Source organism: Ranitomeya variabilis, chromosome 1 (genome assembly GCF_051348905.1).
Source record: "Ranitomeya variabilis isolate aRanVar5 chromosome 1, aRanVar5.hap1, whole genome shotgun sequence".
NCBI lineage: Eukaryota > Metazoa > Chordata > Amphibia > Anura > Dendrobatidae > Ranitomeya > Ranitomeya variabilis.
In genome coordinates, this window is record NC_135232.1 from 515,688,457 (window position 1) to 515,713,896 (window position 25,440).

The 25,440-nt window shown below is 47.0% G+C and overlaps 1 protein-coding gene across 1 annotated transcript in view; it reads right to left on the reverse strand.

The window, feature by feature from the left end:
• The window catches only part of LOC143766163 (cartilage oligomeric matrix protein-like), an 883,353-nt gene that overhangs the window by 186,968 nt on the left and 670,945 nt on the right, over positions 1 to 25,440 (reverse strand). Inside the window, exon 12 of the mRNA XM_077253630.1 lies at positions 12,275 to 12,327. Within this exon, the coding sequence (XP_077109745.1) occupies positions 12,275 to 12,327 (53 nt within the window). The remainder of the gene's footprint in view (positions 1 to 12,274; positions 12,328 to 25,440) is intronic.

Below are 25,440 nucleotides of genomic sequence, written 5' to 3' on the forward strand. Positions count from 1 at the left end.
CCCCCACCACATTACCACACATAATCCCGACTCCCCAACACGTTACCACACATAATCTCGCCCCCACCACATTACCACACATAATAATGCCCCCACCACATTACCACACATAATTCTGCCCCCCCACCCCATTACCACACATAATCACGCCCCCCCACCCCATTACCACACATAATCCCGCCCCCCACCCCATTACCACACATAATCCCACCCACCACCACATCACCACACATAATCCCGCCCCCCACCACATCACCACACATAATCCCACCCCCCACCCCATTACCACACATAATCCCGCCCCCCACCCCATTACCACACATAATCCCGCCCACCACCCCATTACCACACATAATCCCACCCCCCACCCCATTACCACACATAATCCCGCCCGCCAACCACATCACCGCACATAATCCCGCCCGCCCCCCATATCACCACACATAATCCCGCACCCCAACACATTCCACACATAATCATGCCCCCCACCCCATTACCACACATAATCCGGCCCCCCCACCCCATTACCACACATAATCCCGCCCGCCAACCACATCACCACACAAAATCCCGCCCCCACCACATTACCACACATAATCCCGCCCACCATATCACCACACATAATCCAACTACATCAGCACACATAATCCCGCCCCCACCATATCACTACACATAATCCCGCCCCCAACACATCACCACATATAATCCCACCCCCCAAAACATGACAACACATAATTCCGCACCCCCAACTCATTACCACACATAATCCCGCCCCCCAACTCTTTACTACACATAATCCCGCCCCCCCACCCCATTGCCACACAAAATCCCACCACCTTACATCACCACACATAATCCCGCCCCCGACCACATCACCACACATAATCCCGCTCCCCCACCACATTACCACAATAATCCCCCCCACCCCATTACCACACATAATCCTGCCCCTCACCCCATTACCAAACATAATCCCGCCCCCCAACACATCAAAACACATAATTCCGCCCCCCAACTCATTACCACACATAATCCCGCCCCCAACTCATTACAACACATAATAACCATTACCACACAAAATCCCGCCCCCCTCATCAGCACACATAATCCCGCCCCCACCACATCACCACACATAATCCTGACCCACCACATTACTACACATAATCCCGCGCCCCACCCCATTACCACACATAATCCTGCCCCCCACCCCATTACCACACATAATCCCACCCCCCCGCCCCATTACCACACATAATCCCGCCCGCCCACCACATCACCACACATAATCCCGCCCCCCACCACATCACCACACATAATCCCGCCCCCCAACACATTCCACACATAATCATGCCCCCCACCCCATTACCACACATAATCCGGCCCCCCCACCCCATTACCACACATAATCCCGCCCGCCAACCACATCACCACACAAAATCCCGCCCCCCACCACATTACCACACATAATCCCGCCCACCACATCACCACACATAATCCCACTACATCACCACACATAATCCCGCCCCCCACCACATCACCACACATAATCCCACCCCCCACCCCATTACCACACATAATCCCGCCCCCCACCCCATTACCACACATAATCCCGCCCACCACCCCATTACCACACATAATCCCGCCCCCCACCCCATTACCACACATAATCCCGCCCACCACCCCATTACCACACATAATCCCGCCCCCCACCCCATTACCACACATAATCCCGCCCGCCAACCACATCACCGCACATAATCCCGCCCGCCCACAATATCACCACACATAATCCCGCCCCCCCACCCCAATACCACACATAATCCCACCCAACACCCCATTAACACACATAATCTCGCCCCCCACCCCATTACCACACATAATCCCGCCCCCAACCACATCACCACACATAATCCCGACTCCCCAACCTGTTACCACACATAATCTCGCCCCCACCACATTACCACACATAATACCGCCCCCCACCACATTACCACACATAATTCTGCCCCCCCACCCCATTACCACACATAATCACGCCCCCCCACCCCATTACCACACATAATCCCGCCCCCCACCCCATTACCACACATAATACCGCCCCCCACCCCATTAGCACACATAATCCCGCCCCTCACCCCATTACCAAACATAATCCCACCCCCCACCACATTATCACACATAATCCCGCCCCCCAACACATCAAAACACATAATTCCGCCCCCCAAATCATTACCACACATAATACCGCCCCCAACTCATTACAAGACATAATAACCATTACCACACAAAATCTCGCCCCCCTCATCAGCACACATAATCCCGCCCCCCACCACATCAGCACACATAATCCCGCCCCCCACCACATCAGCACACATAATCCCGCCCCCCACCCCATTACCACACATAATCCCACCCACCACCACATCACCACACATAATCCCGCCCCCCACCACATCACCACACATAATCCCACCCCCCACCCCATTACCACACATAATCCCGCCCACCACCCCATTACCACACATAATCCCACCCCCCACCCCATTACCACACATAATCCCGCCCGCCAACCACATCACCGCACATAATCCCGCCCGCCCACCATATCACCACACATAATCCTGCCCCCCCACCCCATTACCACACATAATCCCGCCCACCACCCCATTACCACACATAATCTCGCCCCCGCCCCATTACCACACATAATCCCACCCCCAACCACATCACCACACATAATCCCGACTCCCCAACACGTTACCACACATAATCTCGCCCCCACCACATTACCACACATAATACCGCCCCCCACCACATTACCACACATAATTCTGCCCCCCCACCCCATTACCACACATAATCACGCCCCCCAACCCATTACCACACATAATCCCACCCACCACCACATCACCACACATAATCCCGCCCCCACCACATCACGACACATAATCCCACCCCCCAACACATCACCACACATAATCTCACTCCCCACCACATTACCTCACATAATCCCACCCCCCCACCCCATTACCACACATAATCCTGCCCCCCCACCCCATTACCACACATAATCCCTCCCCTCACCCCATTGCCAAACATAATCCCGCCCCCCACCACATCACCACACATAATCCCGCCCCCTTGCTACATTACCACACATATTCCTGGCCCCCACATCACTACACATAATCCCATCACCCACCACATCACTACACATAATGCCGCCCCCAACACATCACCACATATAATCCCACTCCCCAAAACATGACAACACATAATTCCGCACCCCCAACTCATTACCACACATAATCCCGCCCCCCAACTCTTTACTACACATAATCCCGCCCCCCCACCCCATTGCCACACAAAATCCCACCACCTTACATCACCACACATAATCCCGCCCCCGACCACATCACCACACATAATCCCGCTCCCCCACCACATTACCACAATAATCCCCCCCACCCCATTACCACACATAATACCGCCCCCCACCCTATTAGCACACATAATCCCGCCCCTCACCCCATTACCAAACATAATCCCGCCCCCCAACACATCAAAACACATAATTCCGCCCCCCAACTCATTACCACACATAATCCCGCCCCCAACTCATTACAACACATAACCATTACCACACAAAATCCCGCCCCCCTCATCAGCACACATAATCCCGCCCCCACCACATCACCACACATAATCCCGCCCCCACCACATTACTACACATAATCCCGCCCCCCCCACCCCATTACCACACATAATCCTGCCCCCCACCCCATTACCACACATAATCCCACCCCCCCGCCCCATTACCACACATAATCCCGCCCGCCCACCACATCACCACACATAATCCCGCCCCCCACCACATCACCACACATAATCCCGCCCCCAACACATTCCACACATAATCATGCCCCCCACCCCATTACCACACATAATCCGGCCCCCCCACCCCATTACCACACATAATCCCGCCCGCCAACCACATCACCACACAAAATCCCGCCCCCACCACATTACCACACATAATCCCGCCCACCACATCACCACACATAATCCCACTACATCAGCACACATAATCCCGCCCCACCACATCACCACACATAATCCCGCCCCCACCACATCACTACACATAATCCCGCCCCCAACACATCACCACATATAATCCCACCCCCCAAAACATGACAACACATAATTCCGCACCCCCAACTCATTACCACACATAATCCCGCCCCCCAACTCTTTACTACACATAATCCCGCCCCCCCACCCCATTGCCACACAAAATCCCACCACCTTACATCACCACACATAATCCCACCCCCGACCACATCACCACACATAATCCCGCTCCCCCACCACATTACCACAATAATCCCCCCCACCCCATTACCACACATAATACCGCCCCCCACCCCATTAGCACACATAATCCCACCCCTCACCCCATTACCAAACATAATCCCGCCCCCCAACACATCAAAACACATAATTCCGCCCCCCACCTCATTACCACACATAATCCCGCCCCCAACTCATTACAACACATAATAACCATTACCACACAAAATCCCGCCCCCCTCATCAGCACACATAATCCCGCCCCCACCACATCACCACACATAATCCCGCCCCCACCACATTACTACACATAATCCCGCCCCCCCCACCCCATTACCACACATAATCCTGCCCCCCACCCCATTACCACACATAATCCCACCCCCCCGCCCCATTACCACACATAATCCCGCCCGCCCACCACATCACCACACATAATCCCGCCCCCCACCACATCACCACACATAATCCCGCCCCCAACACATTCCACACATAATCATGCCCCCCACCCCATTACCACACATAATCCGGCCCCCCCACCCCATTACCACACATAATCCCGCCCGCCAACCACATCACCACACAAAATCCCGCCCCCACCACATTACCACACATAATCCCGCCCACCACATCACCACACATAATCCCACTACATCAGCACACATAATCCCGCCCCACCACATCACCACACATAATCCCGCCCCCACCACATCACTACACATAATCCCGCCCCCAACACATCACCACATATAATCCCACCCCCCAAAACATGACAACACATAATTCCGCACCCCCAACTCATTACCACACATAATCCCGCCCCCCAACTCTTTACTACACATAATCCCGCCCCCCCACCCCATTGCCACACAAAATCCCACCACCTTACATCACCACACATAATCCCGCCCCCGACCACATCACCACACATAATCCCGCTCCCCCACCACATTACCACAATAATCCCCCCCACCCCATTACCACACATAATACCGCCCCCACCCCATTAGCACACATAATCCCACCCCTCACCCCATTACCAAACATAATCCCGCCCCCCAACACATCAAAACACATAATTCCGCCCCCCACCTCATTACCACACATAATCCCGCCCCCAACTCATTACAACACATAATAACCATTACCACACAAAATCCCGCCCCCCTCATCAGCACACATAATCCCGCCCCCACCACATCACCACACATAATCCCGCCCCCACCACATTACTACACATAATCCCGCCCCCCCACCCCATTACCACACATAATCCTGCCCCCCACCCCATTACCACACATAATCCCACCCCCCCGCCCCATTACCACACATAATCCCGCCCGCCCACCACATCACCACACATAATCCCGCCCCCCACCACATCACCACACATAATCCCGCCCCCCAACACATTCCACACATAATCATGCCCCCCACCCCATTACCACACATAATCCGGCCCCCCACCCCATTACCACACATAATCCCGCCCGCCAACCACATCACCACACAAAATCCCGCCCCCACCACATTACCACACATAATCCCGCCCACCACATCACCACACATAATCCCACTACATCACCACACATAATCCCGCCCCCCACCACATCACCACACATAATCCCACCCCCCACCCCATTACCACACATAATCCCGCCCCCCACCCCATTACCACACATAATCCCGCCCACCACCCCATTACCACACATAATCCCGCCCCCCACCCCATTACCACACATAATCCCGCCCGCCAACCACATCACCGCACATAATCCCGCCCGCTCACAATATCACCACACGTAATCCCACCCCCCCACCCCATTACCACACATAATCCCGCCCACCACCCCATTAACACACATAATCTCGCCCCCCACCCCATTACCACACATAATCCCGCCCCCAACCACATCACCACACATAATCCCGACTCCCCAACACGTTACCACACATAATCTCGCCCCCACCACATTACCACACATAATACCGCCCCCCACCACATTACCACACATAATTCTGCCCCCCCACCCCATTACCACACATAATCACGCCCCCCACCCCATTACCACACATAATCCCGCCCCCCACCCAATTACCACACATAATCCCACCCACCACCACATCACCACACATAATCCCGCCCCCCACCACATCACAACACATAATCCCACCCCCCAACACATCACCACACATAATCTCACTCCCCCACCACATTACCTCACATAATCCCACCCCCCACCCCATTACCACACATAATCCTGCCCCCCACCCCATTACCACACATAATCCCTCCCCTCACCCCATTGCCAAACATAATCCCGCCCCCACCTTATCACCACACATAATCCCGCCCCCTTACTACATTACCACACATATTCCTGGCCCCCACATCACCACACATAATCCCATCACCCACCACATCACTACACATAATCCCGCCCCCAACACATCACCACATATAATCCCACCCCCAACACATGACAACACATAATTCCGCACCCCCAACTCATTACCACACATAATCCTGCCCCCCAACTCTTTACTACACATAATCCCGCCCCCCACCCCATTACCACACAAAATCCCACCACCTTACATCACCACACATAATCCCGCCCCCGACCACATCACCACACATAACCCCGCTCCCCCACCACATTACCACAATAATCCCGCCCCCCCACCCCATTACCACACATAATACCGCCCCCCTTCCCATTAGCACACATAATCCCGCCCCTCACCCCATTACCAAACATAATCCCACCCCCCACCACATTATCACACATAATCCCGCCCCCCAACACATCAAAACACATAATTCCGCCCCCCCAACTCATTACCACACATAATCCCGCCCTCAACTCATTACAACACATAATAACCATTACCACACAAAATCCCGCCCCCCTCATCAGCACACATAATCCCGCCCCCCACCACATCAGCACACATAATCCCGCCCCCCACCACATCACCACACATAATCCCGCCCCCACCACATTACTATACATAATCCCGCCACCACCACATTACCACAGATAATCCCGCCCCCCACATTACCACACATAATCCCGCCCCCCACCACATTACCACACATAATCCCACCCCCACCACATTACCAAACATGATCCTGTCCCCCACATTACCAAACATGATCCTGTCCCCCACCACATTACCAAACATAATCCCGCCCCTTACCACATTACCACACATAATCCTGCCCCCACATTAGCAAACATGATCCCATCCCCCACCACATTACCACACATAAACCCGCCCCCACCACATTACCACAGATAATCCCGCCCCCCACATTACCACACATAATCCCGCCCCCCCACCACATTACCACACATATTCCTGCCCCCCAACTCATTACCACACATAATCCCGCCCCCCCACCACATTACCACACATAATCCCGCCCCCTACCACATTGCCACAGATAATCCCGACCCCCACCACATTACCACACATAATCCCACCCCCCACCACATTACCACACATAATCCCACCCCCCCACCACATCAACACACATAATCCCGCCCCTCCACCACATCACCACACATAATCTCGCCCCCCACCACATTACCACACATAATCCCACCCCCTCTCCACATCACCACCCATAATCCCGCCCACCCACCACATCACCACACATAATCCCGCCCACCCACCACACCACACATAATCCCGCCCCCCACTATATTACCACACATAATCCCGCCCCCCACCACATTACCACACATAATCCTGCCCCCCACCAATTTATGTTTCGTTATGAAATTTGTTCTGATGCTGGAATGAATAAAAAACGCACATCTTACTGAATCCAGTTTGTTTTTGATTTCATACTGTGAATAAAATGTATTATTAGTATTATTCAGATTTTTAATGATTATTATTGTTATTAACTTCATTTTAAGTTACTTTACCACCTGCGTAAGCGCTATTGAATGTTGTCATTATTTACTTTAGGTTAATCACCAGCAGCGTTAATTAGATAGCAATGAGCATGCCGAGCGTTAGCTGGCTGGAAACAGCTAGTTTATACATATTATTTATGCATGTTTTTTAAGATTTGTGGCCATGGTATGTTGTTTCTGTATCTATGTCTCACAATACAGTTATAATGGTCTTATAGCTTTATGCATATTTACCATATTGTGTATCATTAACCCCTTAACGACCGCTGATATGCCTTTTAACGGCGGTAGTTGTTTTCGGCTAGCGGAACACCCCAAATAATATAAAGGGAGATAAGAGGTGCTTTCGCAGCCCAGGGTCTACAGTCCACAGGGTTAGATCTCACTCAGTGTGAATGGGAGCGAACTCTGTTGCTTCACAGACTTGCCAAATATACGCTGCACCCTGTTAGCAGTCACAGGGTGCAGTGATCCTTATGAATCACCCCCACTAAACTGATGATTGGACTCGCTCTGACCCTCGGTGGCTTTTGAACCCACGCCTGAGGACGCCCCGAGTCAGATGCTGAGTCTAAGTGGGAATTTCCACCCTACACTGACCGGTTGTCAGGACAGGACTAACTAAAACATTTACCGCACTGAGTGTGTACAGCGCCGCTCTGGCAGATGCCACTAACCACCCTAACTAGGGTAAGGAAAGCGCACTCATTGCGCACGGCGCCGCACTGGCGGTCGCTGCTAATAGACGCTGTAGCTTGTGCCTAGTGCTGCATGGCACAGTCTGGCGCTAGGTAAGTACTTTCAACAACACTAGGGATGGGAATGATTAAGGAGCTTTCACCAGATTCAGTCATACATCCACACACACATGATTTCAGATTTATACTAGCGCATGGCTGAGTGGCCATGTGAACCTTTAGCCTTCCGGGACCTTCCTAGTGATCCAATCGGAGAAGCTACAGGACCTGAGCATGTGACCCCCGACGTCCAATGAGAGGTTGCCCTGGGCATGCTCAGTAGAAGAAAAGCAGGACTTAGTTCCTGGAACGTCTGCTCGCCGCTGATCAATGCTGGTTACAAAGCCTGAGCCTGGAAAGCAGCTGTAACCAAACGCACAGTATCTGCTTGAGCCAGATGCTGGGATCGACATCTCTGCTAAGCAGGCTCCACTGCAGCTGACATGGTTCGTGATTCCCCCTGTGTAGCGGCGGGAACTTGACACCTAACAGTAGTTAAGGGTACTTAAACCACAGCGCCGTTAATTAAGGGCGCTGTGGAAAAAGAATATAACGGCCCCCAAAATCGGATTTTCTCTGGGGTCTTGGCTGCCGGGGGTGTTGTGAATTTGGATTCTGGGCTCCCCCGGTGGCTACTGGTGGAATTGAACTGGTGTCTTCATTTTCTCTGTTCACCTGTTCCCATCAAGATGTGGGAGTCGCTATATAACCTTGCTTCTCTGTTAGTTGCTTGCCGGTCAACAATGTTATCAGAAGCCTCTCTGTGCTTGTTCCTGCTCCTAGACAACTACTAGATAAGTTGGACTCTTGTCCATGTTTGTTTTTGCATTTTTGTTCCAGTTCACAGCTGTAGTTTCGTTACTGTGTCTGGAAAGCTCTTGTGAACAGGAATTGCCACTCTGGTGTTATGAGTTAATGCCAGAGTCTTAAAGTAATTTCTGGATGGTGTTTTGATAGGGTTTTTAGCTGACCATGAAAGTGTCCTTTCTGTCTTCTGCTATGTAGTAAGTGGACCTCAAATTTGCTAAACCTATTTTCATACTACGTTTGTTATTTCATCTTAATTCACCGCCAATACATGTGGGGGGCTTTTGTCTCCTTTCGGGGTATTTCTCTAGAGGTGAGCTAGGACTAATATTTCCCTCTGCTAGCATTATTTAGTCCTCCGGCTGGTGCTGGGCATCTAGAATCAACGTAGGCATGCTACCCGGCCACTGCTAGTTGTGTGTTAGGTTTAGTTCATGGTCAGCTCAGTTCCCATCTTCCAAGAGCTAGTTCTTATATATGCTTATGCTATGATCTCTTGCCATTGAGATCATGACACGGGGGTAGCTGAGACCCTAGAGTATATGATTCAGGTCGTTTTTTACCGATTTTAAAACATCACTACTTCCCTTCCGAGCCCGATGTGTGCCCAAACAGTCGTCTCCCCCCTCATATGGGGTATTGGCGTACTCAGAACAAACTGGACAACAACTTTTGGGGTCCAATTTTTCCTGTTACCTTTGTGAAAATAAAAAATTGCAGGCTAAAATATTATTTATGAGGGAAAAAAAGATTTTTTATTTTCACGGCTCTTCGTTATAAACTTCTGTGAAGCACTTGGGGGTTGAAAGTGCTCACCACAGATCTAGATAAGTTCCTTAAAGGGTCTAGTTTCCAAAATAGTGTCACTTGTGGGGTGTTTCCACTATTTAGGCACATCAGGGGCTCTCCAAACGTGACAAGGTGTCCGTTCTCAATTACAGCCAATTCTGCATTGAAAAAGTCAAATGGCACTCCTTCCCTTCCGAGCTCTGCTGTGCACACAAAAAGTGGTTTACCCCCACATTTGGGGTATCGGCGTATTCAGGAGAAATTGCAAAACAAATTTTGTGGTTCATTTTCTCTTTCTAAAGTGGTGAAAATAAAAAAAAATTGGTTCTGAACTAAAATGTTTGTAAAAAAGTTACGTATTAATTTTTTCCTTCCACATTGCTTCAGTTCCTGTGAAGCACGTAAAGGATTAATAAACTTCTTGAATGTGGTTTTGAGCACCTTGAGGGGTGCAGTTTTTAGAATGGTGTCACTTTTGGGTATTTTCTGTCATGTACACCCGTCTAAGTGACTTTAAATGTGAGATGGTCCCTAAAAAATTGTTTTTGTAAATTTTGTTGTAAAAATGAGAAATCGCTGGTCAAATTTTAACCCTTATAACTTTCTAATAAAAAAATGTTATTTCCAAAATTATGCTGATGTAAAGTAAACATGTGCAAAATGTTATTTATTAACTATTTTGTGTGACATATCTCTCTGATTTAAGGGCATAAAAATTCAAAGTTTAAAAATTGCAAAATCTTTAAAATTTTCGCCGTATTTCCATTTTTCTCATAAATAAATGCAAGTAATATCAAAGAAATTTTACCACTAACATGAAGTATAATATGTCTTGAAAAAATAATCTCAGAATCAGTGGGATCTGTTAAAGCGTTGCAGAGTTATAACCTCATAAATTGACAGTGGTCAGAATCGTAAAAATTGGCCTAGTCAATAAGCTGCAAATTGGCTCTGTCACTATGGGGTTAATCTCTCTTAATATATATTACAAAAAGGTTGTTATTTTTCATATATTTGGATTGCATTGTTCTTTTGTGGTCATTGTAGGTTTATAATGTACATAGAGAACCTGTGTGTGGGCGGGGGCAGCATTCTCAGCTCTGCTTCATGTTAAATCTAAGAACTCTAATTATGTCACAACTGCTGCACCCAGTAAGCTAAGTGATACATCTTTGGATTCAGGGTCTGTTTGCCTACATCATGCTGCTCTCAGATGAGGCTGCTAAAACCTGCTAACAGATTCATTTTAAGCACTAATATTTGTTCCTGTGTTTGTTACTTGCATGCAGTCTGTGTGATAAGAAGTAAATCCTAAAGGTGTGACAAAGTGAGATCTGAAAAGGTTAAAGAAAGACTGAGCTGTGCATGAGAGCAGTGTGTTCATGTGTACAGTATCAGAAAGAAATACAAACAAAAACACAGAAAGATAAGTGCATATCCAGGTAAGTGCAGAAAAGATGTCAGTTTGCACATAGACATGCCGACTGCAAACAACTTATCGGTGAGGGTGCTGGGTGTGTGACTTGGACCAATCTGATATTGTAGATCTATCCTAAGACGTGGACACCAACACAACAATAGTGGACAAACCTTTAATGTATAGTAATGGAGTAATAAGATAATAAAGATATAATTGGGTTGATTTTTTTTTAATCTTACCGATCTTGATTGGTATCACAATGATCTCCCACTAAGTCATGGTCTGCATCTTCCTGAGAAAGGCATAAGTATTAGCATGACATATGAAGAAAATGTTTACATTTGCCTAGCTATCATTTGTGTACCTCATGGTGTTCTGCTATTGTGAATAAGGGTATGTGCACATGTTGCGGATTCCATTGCGGATTTTTCCACGCGGATTCTGCAGAATCCGCAGGTAAAATGACCTGCGTTTTACCTGCGGATCCCATGTGGGTTTTTTTACGGATTTTGTGCGGATTTCACCTGCGTTTTACACCTGCGGATTCCTATAATGGAATAGGTGTAAAAAACGCTGCGGATTCCGCGCAAAGAATTGACATGCTGCGGAAAATAAACAGCTGCGTTTTTGCGAGTAATTTTCCGCAGCATGGGCACAGCGGATTTGGTTTTCCATAGGTTTACATGGTACTGTACACCGCATGGAAAACTGTTGCAGATCCGCAGCCAAATCCGCAACATGTGCACAAACCCTAATACCTCAAGCAACAACAGCATTGGCTGTACAAGATGAATTCTGTCCTGTTTGCTTATAGAATAACATCTATCCACTATTGCTTCTATGTTTCCTATGGAAGCACTGTTTCTTTTCACTCAGCGTCTGTGAGATCTTGGTCAACTATTAGGGTATGTGCACACGTTGCGAATTGGCCTGCGGAATTTTCCACACAGAATCTGCATCTCTTGGCAGAAAACCCAGGCCAAAATGCTTGCGGATTTCATGTAGAATTGATACGGATTTCTTGCGGATTACTTGAGGATTTGTTGCGGATTGTCATGCGTTTTTTGATGTGCGGATTTGCCTTATTCAATATATAGTCAATGGGTGCAGAAACGCTGCGTTTCCGCACAAAGAATTGACATGCTGCGGAAACAAAATGCAGAGATTCCGCACGTTTTTTTCCGCAGCGTTGTGCACAGCGGTTTTGTATTTCCCATTGATTAACATTGTGTGCACAACGCACTGCGGATTTGAGGCAATTCCGCACATACAAAAATGCTGCTTAAACGCATCAAAATCCGCAACATGTGCACATAGCCTTAAGACATAAAGCTACAAAACACACATTCTAATGACTATATGACACCATAAACTTTGATAAACATTTAAGTTTATAATTAAACTGATATTTATAACATACAATCCCCTGTTATAGTACAGAAAATTTTGATGAAATACAAATATTTTTCATTTTAATTTTATTAATTTTTTTTAAAATTCGAGTCAGGGAGTTTTTGTTTGTACAGTGCCTTGAAAAAGTATTCAAACCCCATGAACTTTTCCACATTTTTTTTGTATAAATCAGTTTTATTGGTCACAACAATAAAAGATAAAGGTAAACAATCAATCTAGTAAATCTATGCAATGATATGCAAAGGTTACAAGTTAATCAAGTAAAGCATTGTTACAACATTTAGGTCTTGTAATTTAATTTTCTAGTTAATATTGTTGTTGGATTATCTCGAAATTATGAAGTGTTAACAGCAGGGTTAGATGATAACCATTATTAAATTTCTTCATAGTCATTTAAAAGTAGGATAAACAATCAAACTAGGTGTAAAGAGACAAACAAAGAAAGTAAGATAAGAAAAAGAAAAGGGAGTAGATAGAAGAGGGGAGGAATGGATGGGGGTATGAGGAATGCAGGGAAGGAGGGAGTGTGGCTGCCATCCCGCTCTAGCGAACAGGGCACAGGCCGAGAGACGGCCCGGGAATACACAAGAATGAGCTACGTCAGGTTCCGGAAATCCAGAGATCTAGTTCAGGGGTTTCCCTAAAAGCAATCCAGGGAGCCCAAGTATTGTAGGTTTTTTCCACACTACCAGAGGACTGACTTATCAGTTGCTCCATTCTATAGATGCTATTAAGTTCAGCCACAAATTCCACGCGGGAAGGACATTTTTCTTGTTTCCAAAAGCGTGGGATTAAATTCCTGACTGCGGTAAGAAAGTGTCTGAGGATGCTCTTCTTGAATCGAGATATCGACAAGTCACACAAAGACAACAATGCTAGACTTGCTGAAGGTTGGATCTGTGTGATAGAGAGCCTGTTATGAAGTTTAAAAACGGCCAACCACAGATCCTTTATGGGGGGGCAGTCCCACCAAATATGCATGTAAGAGCCCTGTTCCTTTAAGCACCTCCAGCAGGTGTCAGGAGTCGTGGGGAACACTGCATGCACCATGGAGGGGCATCTATACCATCTTGCCAGGATCTTATAACTCCTCTCCTGTGATACTGCGCATAATGACAATCTGGACGAGAAGAGAAGAATTTTTCCCCTATCTTCAGATGACAAGGGTCTTCTCAGATCACCCTCCCATTTCGAGAAAAACATTGGCCAACCCTGCAGCGGAGCCCTCCCCTCTTCGAAGATTTTATATAACAGTGAGACAGTATGGTCTGGTGAGCTTGTTGATATGCAAAGCATCTCAAAGGGAATTAGGGGCCTGTTAATATTAGTTTATTTAGTGATTGTGTGGATGTAACTTTTTAGTTGTTCATAAAAGAACCAATCAATAAAGTGTGTTTCCTCCTCTGGGAGTAATTCCCGAAGGGACTTCATCCTAGTATCATTATAATAGTCATGAATGATGGATTTGGAATCTTTTCTCTTGTTTAGGTATATCTCTTTATTTAGCCCCGCCGGAAAAGTAGGATTATCATAGATTGGAGTCAAGGGGCCCAGGACGGTTGTGATCTGAAGGTTTTTGTTTCTGTTTTTGATAAGGAGCAATATGTTTCGTGTGAGGAAGGGTATGTAGACGCATGGCCCCACCCCCCTACCTCCGGTCCAAAGAACAACTTGGGAGTCGCGTTTTTCACATTTTTTAATGTTACACCACACAGCCACCTGAGTCACCAAGAGCCTAGTCAGCGAGATGTAGCACCCTTGCCATGTTTGCTCTTCCTGTGTCAGTGGTGAAATGCATCCTAGCAGACATAGATTTTTTCAGGCAATACGTGATTTTGTCTGCGACATGCTGGTATAGCGCAGGCACAACTTTGTTAGAGAATTAATGGTGACTGGGCAACTTGTACTTGGGGACTGCAAAGGCCATCAATGTTTGGAAACCATATGTCTCCACCAGGCGGAAAGCCAGCATTTCTGTGACCAACAGATTGGAGATGATAAAGTTCAAGCTCTTAGGCTCAGGAGGAAACATTCGTTTACGTGACCACAACTCCAGAAATGAAGGCTGTCTGCTGTGCTGAGGGAGGGTGGAATAGGGGGAGCATGACAAAGTGCTGGACTGTGAGTGAGGTGCGGGTGGAGATGTTATGGCGGATTGAGAAAGATGTGGTGTGCTCCATGAAACAAAAACAGCAAGCAAATCCACATTCGTAACAGCTGACAGGCTCTCACTCAGTCCCACTGTAGGGGTAAAGAAATGGAGGTTCAAAGGCTGGAGACCTGTGTGAGAACACTTACCACAGGGATGGAGGAGGAAGAAGCAGCAGATGGAATTGATGTGAAGACCGATGGTTGACGTGGCCCGCTAGTCTGCATTTTAGCACAATGAGATTCCCACACTAAGGCATGTTGATTTCGCATGTGCCGGTTCATGCATGTAGTTGTCAAATTATTGCAATTTTTAAAGCAAAAGGCTATTGAATTTTTTTCAATTTTGACAGGTAACGTTTGCTTGGTCATCCTTTGTGGTCTCAAAAAATGCCCAGGCTAAACAACCCTTGCCACCACTGAGAACTGTACACTTGTAATTGATGCTGGCTACAGCCAGAGTTGGAGCTGAGGATGCAGTACTTGTTGTGTTTGCATCACTTTGTGTCTGTGTGGAAGCCACAATGTAACCTCCTGATCTCCTCCTCCACCTCCTATGCTGAGCTACTCTGGGTTCACAGCATGTAGGATCTACAACTTTATCATCATCCTCTCTAATCTCTTACTTCTCACCCTGAGAGTCACCCTCCTCTTCTTCCTGCCAGGACACCACAGTACGTGCACCTCTGGTACTTGAATCGTTGCAGGGTAATGGCTTGCCTGTAAGGCCAAATATTTAACCCCAGACAGAAAATTTCCTCCCGCCCCTTAGGCTTAGTTCAGATGCAGTGTTTTTGAAGCATTTTTCAACTTTAACATTGCTTTCAACCACTACAAATGCATTCACTGGAAAATGTCATTGTAACATTTAACAACCCTAGCTGGCCATGTGGTGTGTGACACATAAGCAGACCCATCTTGTTTCATTTATGAAGGAGGGACTCTTAAAGTCACAGAGCCTATTTTTACTGGTGCATCAGGCGGCATTAATCTTCTTAAAGGGCCATTATTAAACAGTGGTCTCCTAAGCTGTTGTAGCCTATACTGTGAGTGGATGGGCTGCCAAGAATCACGATGCACCACAATACCCCTTTCATAAGATGTCCAGGAGGGACTCCTGAAAAAGTGTTGCATTGAATTCAAGGCCTGCCCTGCTACCAATTCATATGCACCACAATAAGCCTTAGAACCCACATACTGGAAGGGCCCATGAAAATCCACTTCACAATATGCATTTTGTAGTACCGTACTCCTTTGTTTTACACATTGGCAGCAAGGCCAGCCCTGCTGCATAGTCATATTGCACCCCATTAGACCTTGGAACCCACATACTGGATGGGCTCATGAAAATCCACTTCACAATATGCATTTTGTACTCTGTACTCCTTTGTTTTACACATGGCCATCAAAGCAAGCCCTGCTGCATAGGCAGTCATATGCACCCCATTAGGCCTTGGAACTCACATACTGGATGGGCCCATGAAAATCCACTTCACAATATGCATTTTGTACTCCCGTACTCCTTTGTTTTACACATTGGCAGCAAGTCCAGCCCTGCTGCATACTCATATGCACCCCATTAGGCCTTGGAACCCACATACTGGATGGACCCATGAATATTCCACTCGGATTTTTTAATGGTATGATGGTTCCCTCTGTGAGGATAATGTATAAGATAAGTGTTAGTTTCTCTTGCCAGCCCATGCTGTGGGCTGAAACCCCCCTTCCCTCTGTGTTTCTGAGTTGTGTATGTGTAGAAGAGCTTTTATTGCTCTGGCTGTAAATTCCAGGCTCTGGGCAACTTACTCATCCCCCTCCCATCTGTACCAGCTAGAACTGGTATAGAAGTTCTCCAAAATCCATGAGGGTCTTTGTTCTAATATGATAAGATTCTGGGCCACCGACTTGGGCTAGGAAAATAATAAATACATATTGCTAACGTCCATCGGCGGGTCTGTCAGCCCCTGTAAGCATGTGCCTCTAGTTCCAACAGGGACAGAGTACAGATTTCTCCAGAACTGGGCATCACAACAAGCCCAAATTTAGTACCAATAGAAAGCCAATGGTAAAAGAAGATGAATGAGGGGTGTGCTGGGATTCTGACATGTTCTGGAGCCGGAGATATGAGCCTTATACAAATTTGTGTTAAATTTGGTAAGGCTGAGGAGAGAGGAGGGTCTGGGTAAACCAGCCCTGTTGGTGATGTCACGGGCTGCGGTTTATACGTTTCTGCCAGGCCCCCAGCAGTTAGTCTTACCTGATGAGCCCTGACTGCTAGCCCTGATGAACTGGGACATATGGGAACTCCGCCCACTAGCCTAGTTGCCTGCAATGTCCTGAACAAATGTAAGTGTTAATTTTTAATTTCTCATTTAACGCCTGTTATTTTTATAATTACCTTGTACATATTTTCAATTGTCTCATATTGTAGCATCTTTATATGCCTTTTTTTTTATAAACACTGCCTTCTTTCGGAGTAAAATATTCAAATTACTAGTTTTCGTTCTTCCTGCTCTAAAATGTACCCTAAGTCTTCTGAAGGGAATTACGCTACTGTTTTGGGTTAGCTTCGGACCTGTTTAATCGAAGCTGGTGGCAGCATACCTTGCTCTGTGCCTTTGGGAGTCATTGTAGCGATGGCGACATTGTTAATTATTGTTCCTGCCTGAGTGGGAGTAGTTATATCGCCCACGCTGCAGCGTGCCCAATAGCCAGAACATAGCAGGCAGCCTTTCTGGCGACTAATTACCTTAGGTGCAGTACCTCATCTGACCTGAGGGTAAGGGGGGTGCCAGAGAGCTGCAAGTTATCAAGTGGAACTGTAAAGCGGGATATACATAAATCCCTGCAGTTCCTGGTATATTGTAGAGCAGTGGGATAACTAAAATAAGCCACTGCTGTAAATCGATAGGTCAATAACCTTGTGTGTGTTTTCATCACATTGTTAGCAGTGGAGGGATAACTAAGATAAGCCCCCCTGCACATGTGATAGCCGTCTGTTGGCGATCCGTGACGTAGGGGTGACGGTCACGGTGTGAATCGTGACACCCTCTTTGCACAATTATTTACCGTAGTATTTGGCAATTTTATTTGCCATGGTTTTTAACACTAAGGTTCAGATACGGCTTTAAAAAAGGCTAATACTTGCAATACAAGGCAATTTTATTGCAAACTAAAAAATTCAAGGAATAGTATGATTGAATAGTGTGAGTGCGTACACTTTTGTATATGTTAACATACACAGGTTAATAAGTACATAAGAATTAAATAAATATAGTGCTTACGTATAAATGAAGATTAGCTACATACAGTATACTTAGATCATCACGAAGAGGCTTTTAAACATCATCCGTCTGGAATTTTAGAGAAGCAACACTAAGACAGAGAACTCCTGGGAGATTACCTACACTGCATGGGTGTCCCCAATTATGCAGGTATCATCACACTGTACATGTACAGGTTCCCCAGTTTTGGCATCTGTCTTAGTCATGTTTCTTTGGTCTTATATAGTGATTTACACTATTTAGTAACTCTAGTTTCACCCACACCTTCAAGTGGCCACTTTTCAAGGTTGGATGAAACAGATATCATGGAGTCATCAGACGAGGGGCCATAAACCCCTAGAAAATAAAAGCCACAAGGATTTAGATCAAACCACCACAGGCATAGTTTCTGTAAACCTTAATGTTTTACAATGACAAACAGTAAACATATAGAGGCTTAGAACTGTTTGTGAAGTGAATAAACAAACATTTATCAAGATTGAGTCACTATGAGCATTGTCAGTCACATCTGTAACTGTTTTACAAGAAATGCAGCTATGTGATTGTCTGAATACATTCGGTATACAGTATTTTAATCTGGGTTCCAAATCGCTATTGGTATATTCGCCATTTGTACATTTAAAGCAGCCAAAGTTATGGCTCTCAAGGAGAGAAAGTAATACAGTGGATAAAGAAATATTTTCAATGAACTACTGAGCCAAACTAACAGCACTGCTTTATCAAATTTATATGAAGTGTATTGTGTGCAATGTGAGCAACCAGGCAACACAAAAAGGAGCTTTTTAAATGAGCTCTTTAAGGTACACAAATGTTATGAAGTCTTTTCCAACAAGGATGTGGTTTCACCAATGTGGGGTTCCTTTTTTAAAAATATACTATTGCCATCACAACCCCCCTTGCCCAAACTTCACCGGAATATAACAGTACACATCACGTTCACCCTGGTGATCTAGTGGTAGTTAAAGAGGAGACATTTGCAGGAGGCAAAGTTAAGAAGTAGGCCCAATGTAATGTCATGCCCAATTCCCCAAAGTGTGTTCCTGTTTTTTTATTAAAAAAAATAGTGCCATCACAGCCCCCGTGCCCAAAATTCACCAAACAGAACACGTTTACCCTGGTCATCTAGTGGCAGGTAAAGGACACATTGCAGGAGACAGAGTTAAGAAGTAGGCCCAATGTAGGGGTGTGGGTCTCTTAGACTTGTAATGGAGTGCCTGGCCTGACAAGCATTTGCTCATAGGTGGTTAATTTTTTAAACATTTTTCATGTGGATCCTAGACACCCTTTCCCAAAAATTTACTTTCTGTAGCAGCAGGTAACACGTGAACCCTGGTGTTCTAGTGGTGGAATATGAGGAGACATTGCTGAAGATCTCATTAAAACCTAGGCCCAATGTAAAGGATTGTGTCTCCTACACTTGTAATGCCCATACACTAAGTGCATGGGCTGACAAACATTTCCCCATGTGGGGGCAATTTTTCTAAAAAAAATTGTTTATGGGCATCATAAACACCTTGCAAAACTGTAAAGTGGTTTCCTACACAGTTGCTGCAGGGAAGGTGCAGGTTTGTAGTAAAAATATGGCGGACAAATCGTTGGATGAAGTGATCAGGAAAAGGGGCATGATGATGACAGGAATGGGAACGTACATGATTAATAACAGCGGTGGCTATGGCAGGTATGAGATCCAGGATACAGCCTACAATAATTAGTCGTTTAGCCACCACCAATTACCAGAATGTGTTTCATGGCCGTCAGAAGATCGGTGTAACAGATGCGCGTGTTTGACTCAGCCTAAAAAATGCCTGTCAAAAATATGTTGTCAAACCAAAGACAAACGTGTTTGTCTAAAGAGCAAAGTGCAAAATGTTCATGAGATGCTGAATTATAGAAAGCAGATCAGTGTTGGAGGAAAACCAACCAAACTGATGGATACTTGTGAGAAACTAAGTTTAAAGAGAAGTGCAGGAGGAGGGGGACAAGACGGGTCATCTCTTTTCTAGAATAGTGGCGGCACAGAGAGACTCCACACATATATAGTTGCTTTGAAGGGGAAGGAGGGGTCGGAGTTTACTGGTTGCGGGGCAATTTTGGAGGTGATGACGGAGTATTAGTCGGATCTTTATAAATCGCGGGTACAACCAATGAAGGAGGAGGTGGATGGTTTTCTGGCAGAGGTTCAGCTTCCTAGACTTTCTACGGTTGATCAGGGACTTCTTGAAGAGCTGTTTAATTTGGAGGAGCTAGACATCACACTGGCCTCTATATCTAATGACTAGTGTTGAGCATTCCGATACTGCAAATATCAGGTATCGGCCGATATTCGCTGTATCGGAATTCCGATACCGAGTTCAGATATTTTTGTGATATCGGAAATCGGAAGTTCCCAGTGTATGGTTCCCAGGGTCTGGAGGAGAGGAGACTCTCCTTCAGGCCCTGGGATCCATATTCATGTAAAAAATAAAGAATAAAAATAAAAAATATGGATATACTCACCCCTCCGACGGACCCTGGACCTTAGCGATGCAACCGGAGTGTACAGGACCTGCGATGACATCGCGGTCTTGTGATTGGTCACGTGACAGCTCATGTGACCGCTCACGTGACCGTGACGTCATCGAAGGTCCTTCACTTACTGCATTCTTAGGAATGGAGGCTGCCGGTTGCACCGCTAAGGTCCAGGGTCCGTCCGAGGGGTGAGTATATCCATATTTTTTATTTTTATTCTTTATTTTTTACATGAATATGTGTCACGGGGAGACTAGGTGGGAGAGAGCTAATAACCCGGGCCCCTGCAATTTCCCTCAGACTACGGAAATGCTGACTAACCCTCTACCTGAAGTTTACACTGATGGTGTGCATGTCCAGGCCTCGAACCTCACCCTGCCTCCTGTTACAACCCTAGGCTGAAAACCTCAACCCTCCACCCGGTGAATGCAATACACCAATACCCACAGTTAGCACAGACAAGGATAAAGGAAAATATACACCACGCCGCAGTCACTCAGGAATACACTATAAATGTGCAGGGCAAAATAAACACAAATATAGGAAGGAGTAAATAAGACAAAGGAAAATACACCACCAGCAACGATTCTCCAACAACCAGCTCTCCACTCCAGACCGAGATAACAACGCAAGACAGAAGCTATAATCGGCTATAATCGGCGACGCCCAATGATCAGGAAAGCTATTTAAAGGCAATGGGCATGGCCCAGCTTCCAATCCGAGGATCAGGTAAACCCCAGAACAGCTAGACAAAATCTAGCCGACGCCAATGAGCAAATAGTGGTCAAAAGCGGAACTACCGCTGTCTGTCTGTCGGATGTCTGAACGGCATCCGACATGACAGCACCCCGCCTTCTACGAGGGACCCCAGGGCCCTCACGGCTTATAGGATCCGGCTTGTCCGGATGGCGACAATGAAAAAACCTGACCAGCCGATCCGCATGAACGTCCGAGGCTGGTACCCAGGACCTCTCCTTAGGCCCATAACCAGGCCAGTGTACCAAATACTGTAAAGTGCGACGCACTACACGAGAGTCAACCACCTTGGAGACTTCAAATTCCAGGTTACCATCCACCAAAATTGGAGGTGGCATAGGCGCCGCATCCACAGAACCCACCACCTTCTTCAGAAGAGACCTGTGGAACACGTTGTGTATCTTATACACCGCAGGGAGCTCCAGTCGGTACGCTACTGGGTTAATGACGGCGGTGACCCTAAATGGACCAATAAACCTTGGACCCAATTTAAGGGATGGTATCTTGAGTCTTATGTTTTTTGTGGATAACCACACCCAGTCATCCACACTCAGGTCCGGACCTGGCACACGCCTACTGTCAGCCACACGTTTGTACCTGGCACCCACACTCAACAGGCGCTGTTTAACTCTCCTCCAAACTGACGACAATTGCGCTCCTAACTGGTCCTCCTCTGGAACGCTGGAAGAGCCCCTCTGACTCAAAGTACAAAATTGAGGATGTAGCCCGTAAACACAAAAAATGGAGACTCTCCAGATGACTCCTGGCGGTGATTATTGATGGCAAACTCAGCCAAAAGAAGAAAGGTAGACCATTCCTCCTGGTTATCAGAGACAAAACAGTGTAGGTACTGTTCCAAATTTTGGTTCATACGCTCAGTCTGACCATTTGACTGAGGATGAAATGCCGAAGAATGGGACAACTTGATCCCCAGCCGTGAGCAAAATGCTTTCCAAAATTTTGCCACAAACTGAGACCCCCTATCAGACACGATGTCAGATGGAACCCCATGAAGTCTGACCACCTCCTGCACAAATACCTGAGCCAGAGTCTTAGCGTTAGGCAACGCAGGCAAAGACACAAAGTGCGACATTTTAGAAAAACGATCAACAATCACCAAGATGACCGTGTTTCCAGCTGATGAGGGCAAATCAGTGATGAAATCCATGGAGATTTCCGTCCATGGCTTACTAGGTACCTCAAGAGGAAGTAGTGTGCCAACAGGATGGGAGCGGGGCGTCTTAGCCCTAGCGCACGTGGTACATAGTGTTGAGCGATACCGTCTGATACTTGAAAGTATCGGTATCGGATAGTATCGGCCGATACCCGAAAAGTATCAGATATCGCCGATACCGATACCCGATACCAATACAAGTCAATGGGACACCAAGTATCGGAAGGTATCCTGATGGTTCCCAGGGTCTGAAGGAGAGGAAACTCCCCTTCAGGCCCTGGGATCCATATTAATGTATAAAATAAAGAATAAAAATAAAAAATATTGATATACTCACCTCTCCGATGCAGCCTGGACCTTACCAATATAACCGCCAGCCTCCGTTCATAAGAATGAGCGCTTGAAAGTCCTTAGATGACATCGCGGCCTGTGATTGGTCGCGGAGCGGTCACGTGACCGCAACGCGACCAATCACAAGCCGTGACGTCATCTAAGGTCTTTCAAGCACTTGAAACAGTGCTTGGGCCACCAAAACTGATGTGACACCTACTCCAAGGTACCTCTAACCCCTGGGTGGCCAGCCAGGACAGCATCATGATGCTCCGCCAAAACCTTTAGGCGGAGATGAAGCGGTACAAAAGATTTGTTGATGGGAAGCTCAGATGGTACCTTCTCCTGAGCCTCGGCAATCTCAGCCTCAACCTCGGTAGTGAGAGCCGAAACAACAACACCCTTTTGGAGGATGGGTACTGGATCCTCCCGAGGTTCTCCCCCCAGAAAACACCTGGACAGAGCATCCGCCTTAGTGTTTTTAGACCCCGGTCTGTAAGTGACAACAAAATTGAACCGCGTGAAAAACAATGCCTGCCTGGGGGACAGACGCTTGGCTGACTCCAAATACAGCAGATTCTTATGATCGGTAATAACCGTAACCTGATGTACCGGCGCCTCCAAGAAGTGTCGCCATTCCTCAAAGGCCAACTTAATAGCCAACAACTCCCTGTTGCCGATATCGGACGCAAACCACTCAAAGATGAGCCTTGAGATAGTACCGCCCCCACACCAACCTCAGATGCATCGACTTCCACAACAAAGGGTTTTGATACGTCTGGCTGCACAAGAATGGGGGCTGAAACAAAACTGTTCTTAAGAAATTCAAATGCGCGCACAGCAGCCTCAGGCCAAACGGAGAAATTGGTACCCTTTTTAGTCATGTCAGTTAGCGGTTTAGCAATGATGGAAAAATCCTTGATAAATTTCCTATAGTAGTTAGAAAACCCAAGGAACCCCTGAAGTGCTTTCAAGTTATCAGGACGTTCCCAATGCAGCACCGCTTGCACCTTAGCGGCGTCCATTTTAAAACCAGAAGCAGACACAATATAACCCAAGAACGGCAACTCTTGAACAGAAAATACACATTTCTCAAGTTTAGCATACAGCTTATTCTCTCTGAGAAGCTGTAACACCTGCCTGACATGATCTAAATGAGCCTCATGGTCGCAAGAATATATGAGAATGTCATCTAGGTACACGATAACAAATTTCCCCAAAACATGCGAGAACACATCATTGATGAAATGTTGGAACACTGCAGGTGCGTTAGTCAACCCAAACGGCATCACCAAATTTTCAAAATGACCCTCAGGGGTATTAAAAGCCGTCTTCCACTCATCACCTTGACGGACTCTTATGAGGTTGTACGCCCCCCTGAGGTCAAGCTTGGTAAACCACTTAGCACCTGCCACCTGGTTGAACAAGTCTGGTATCAGTGGCATAGGGTATGGATCACGAACCGTAATCTGGTTCAACTCCCTGAAATCCAAATACGGGCGTAATCCGCCATCTTTCTTCTTCACGAAGAAGAACCCTGCTGCCACCGGCGAGGATGACGGCCTGATGTGCCCTTTGCTCAAGCTTTCAGCAATATAATCTTTTAACGCTTGTCTCTCCGGACCGGAGATGTTGAACATCCTTGCTTTAGGCAATTTGGCCCCTGGTTTAAACCTGATAGAACAGTCATAGGGACGATGTGGCGGCAACTCTGAACAACCCTTCTCAGAGAACACATGAACAAAATCCAGAAGTGACTCCGGAACGCTTGAAGTCACCGCAGCCACACATG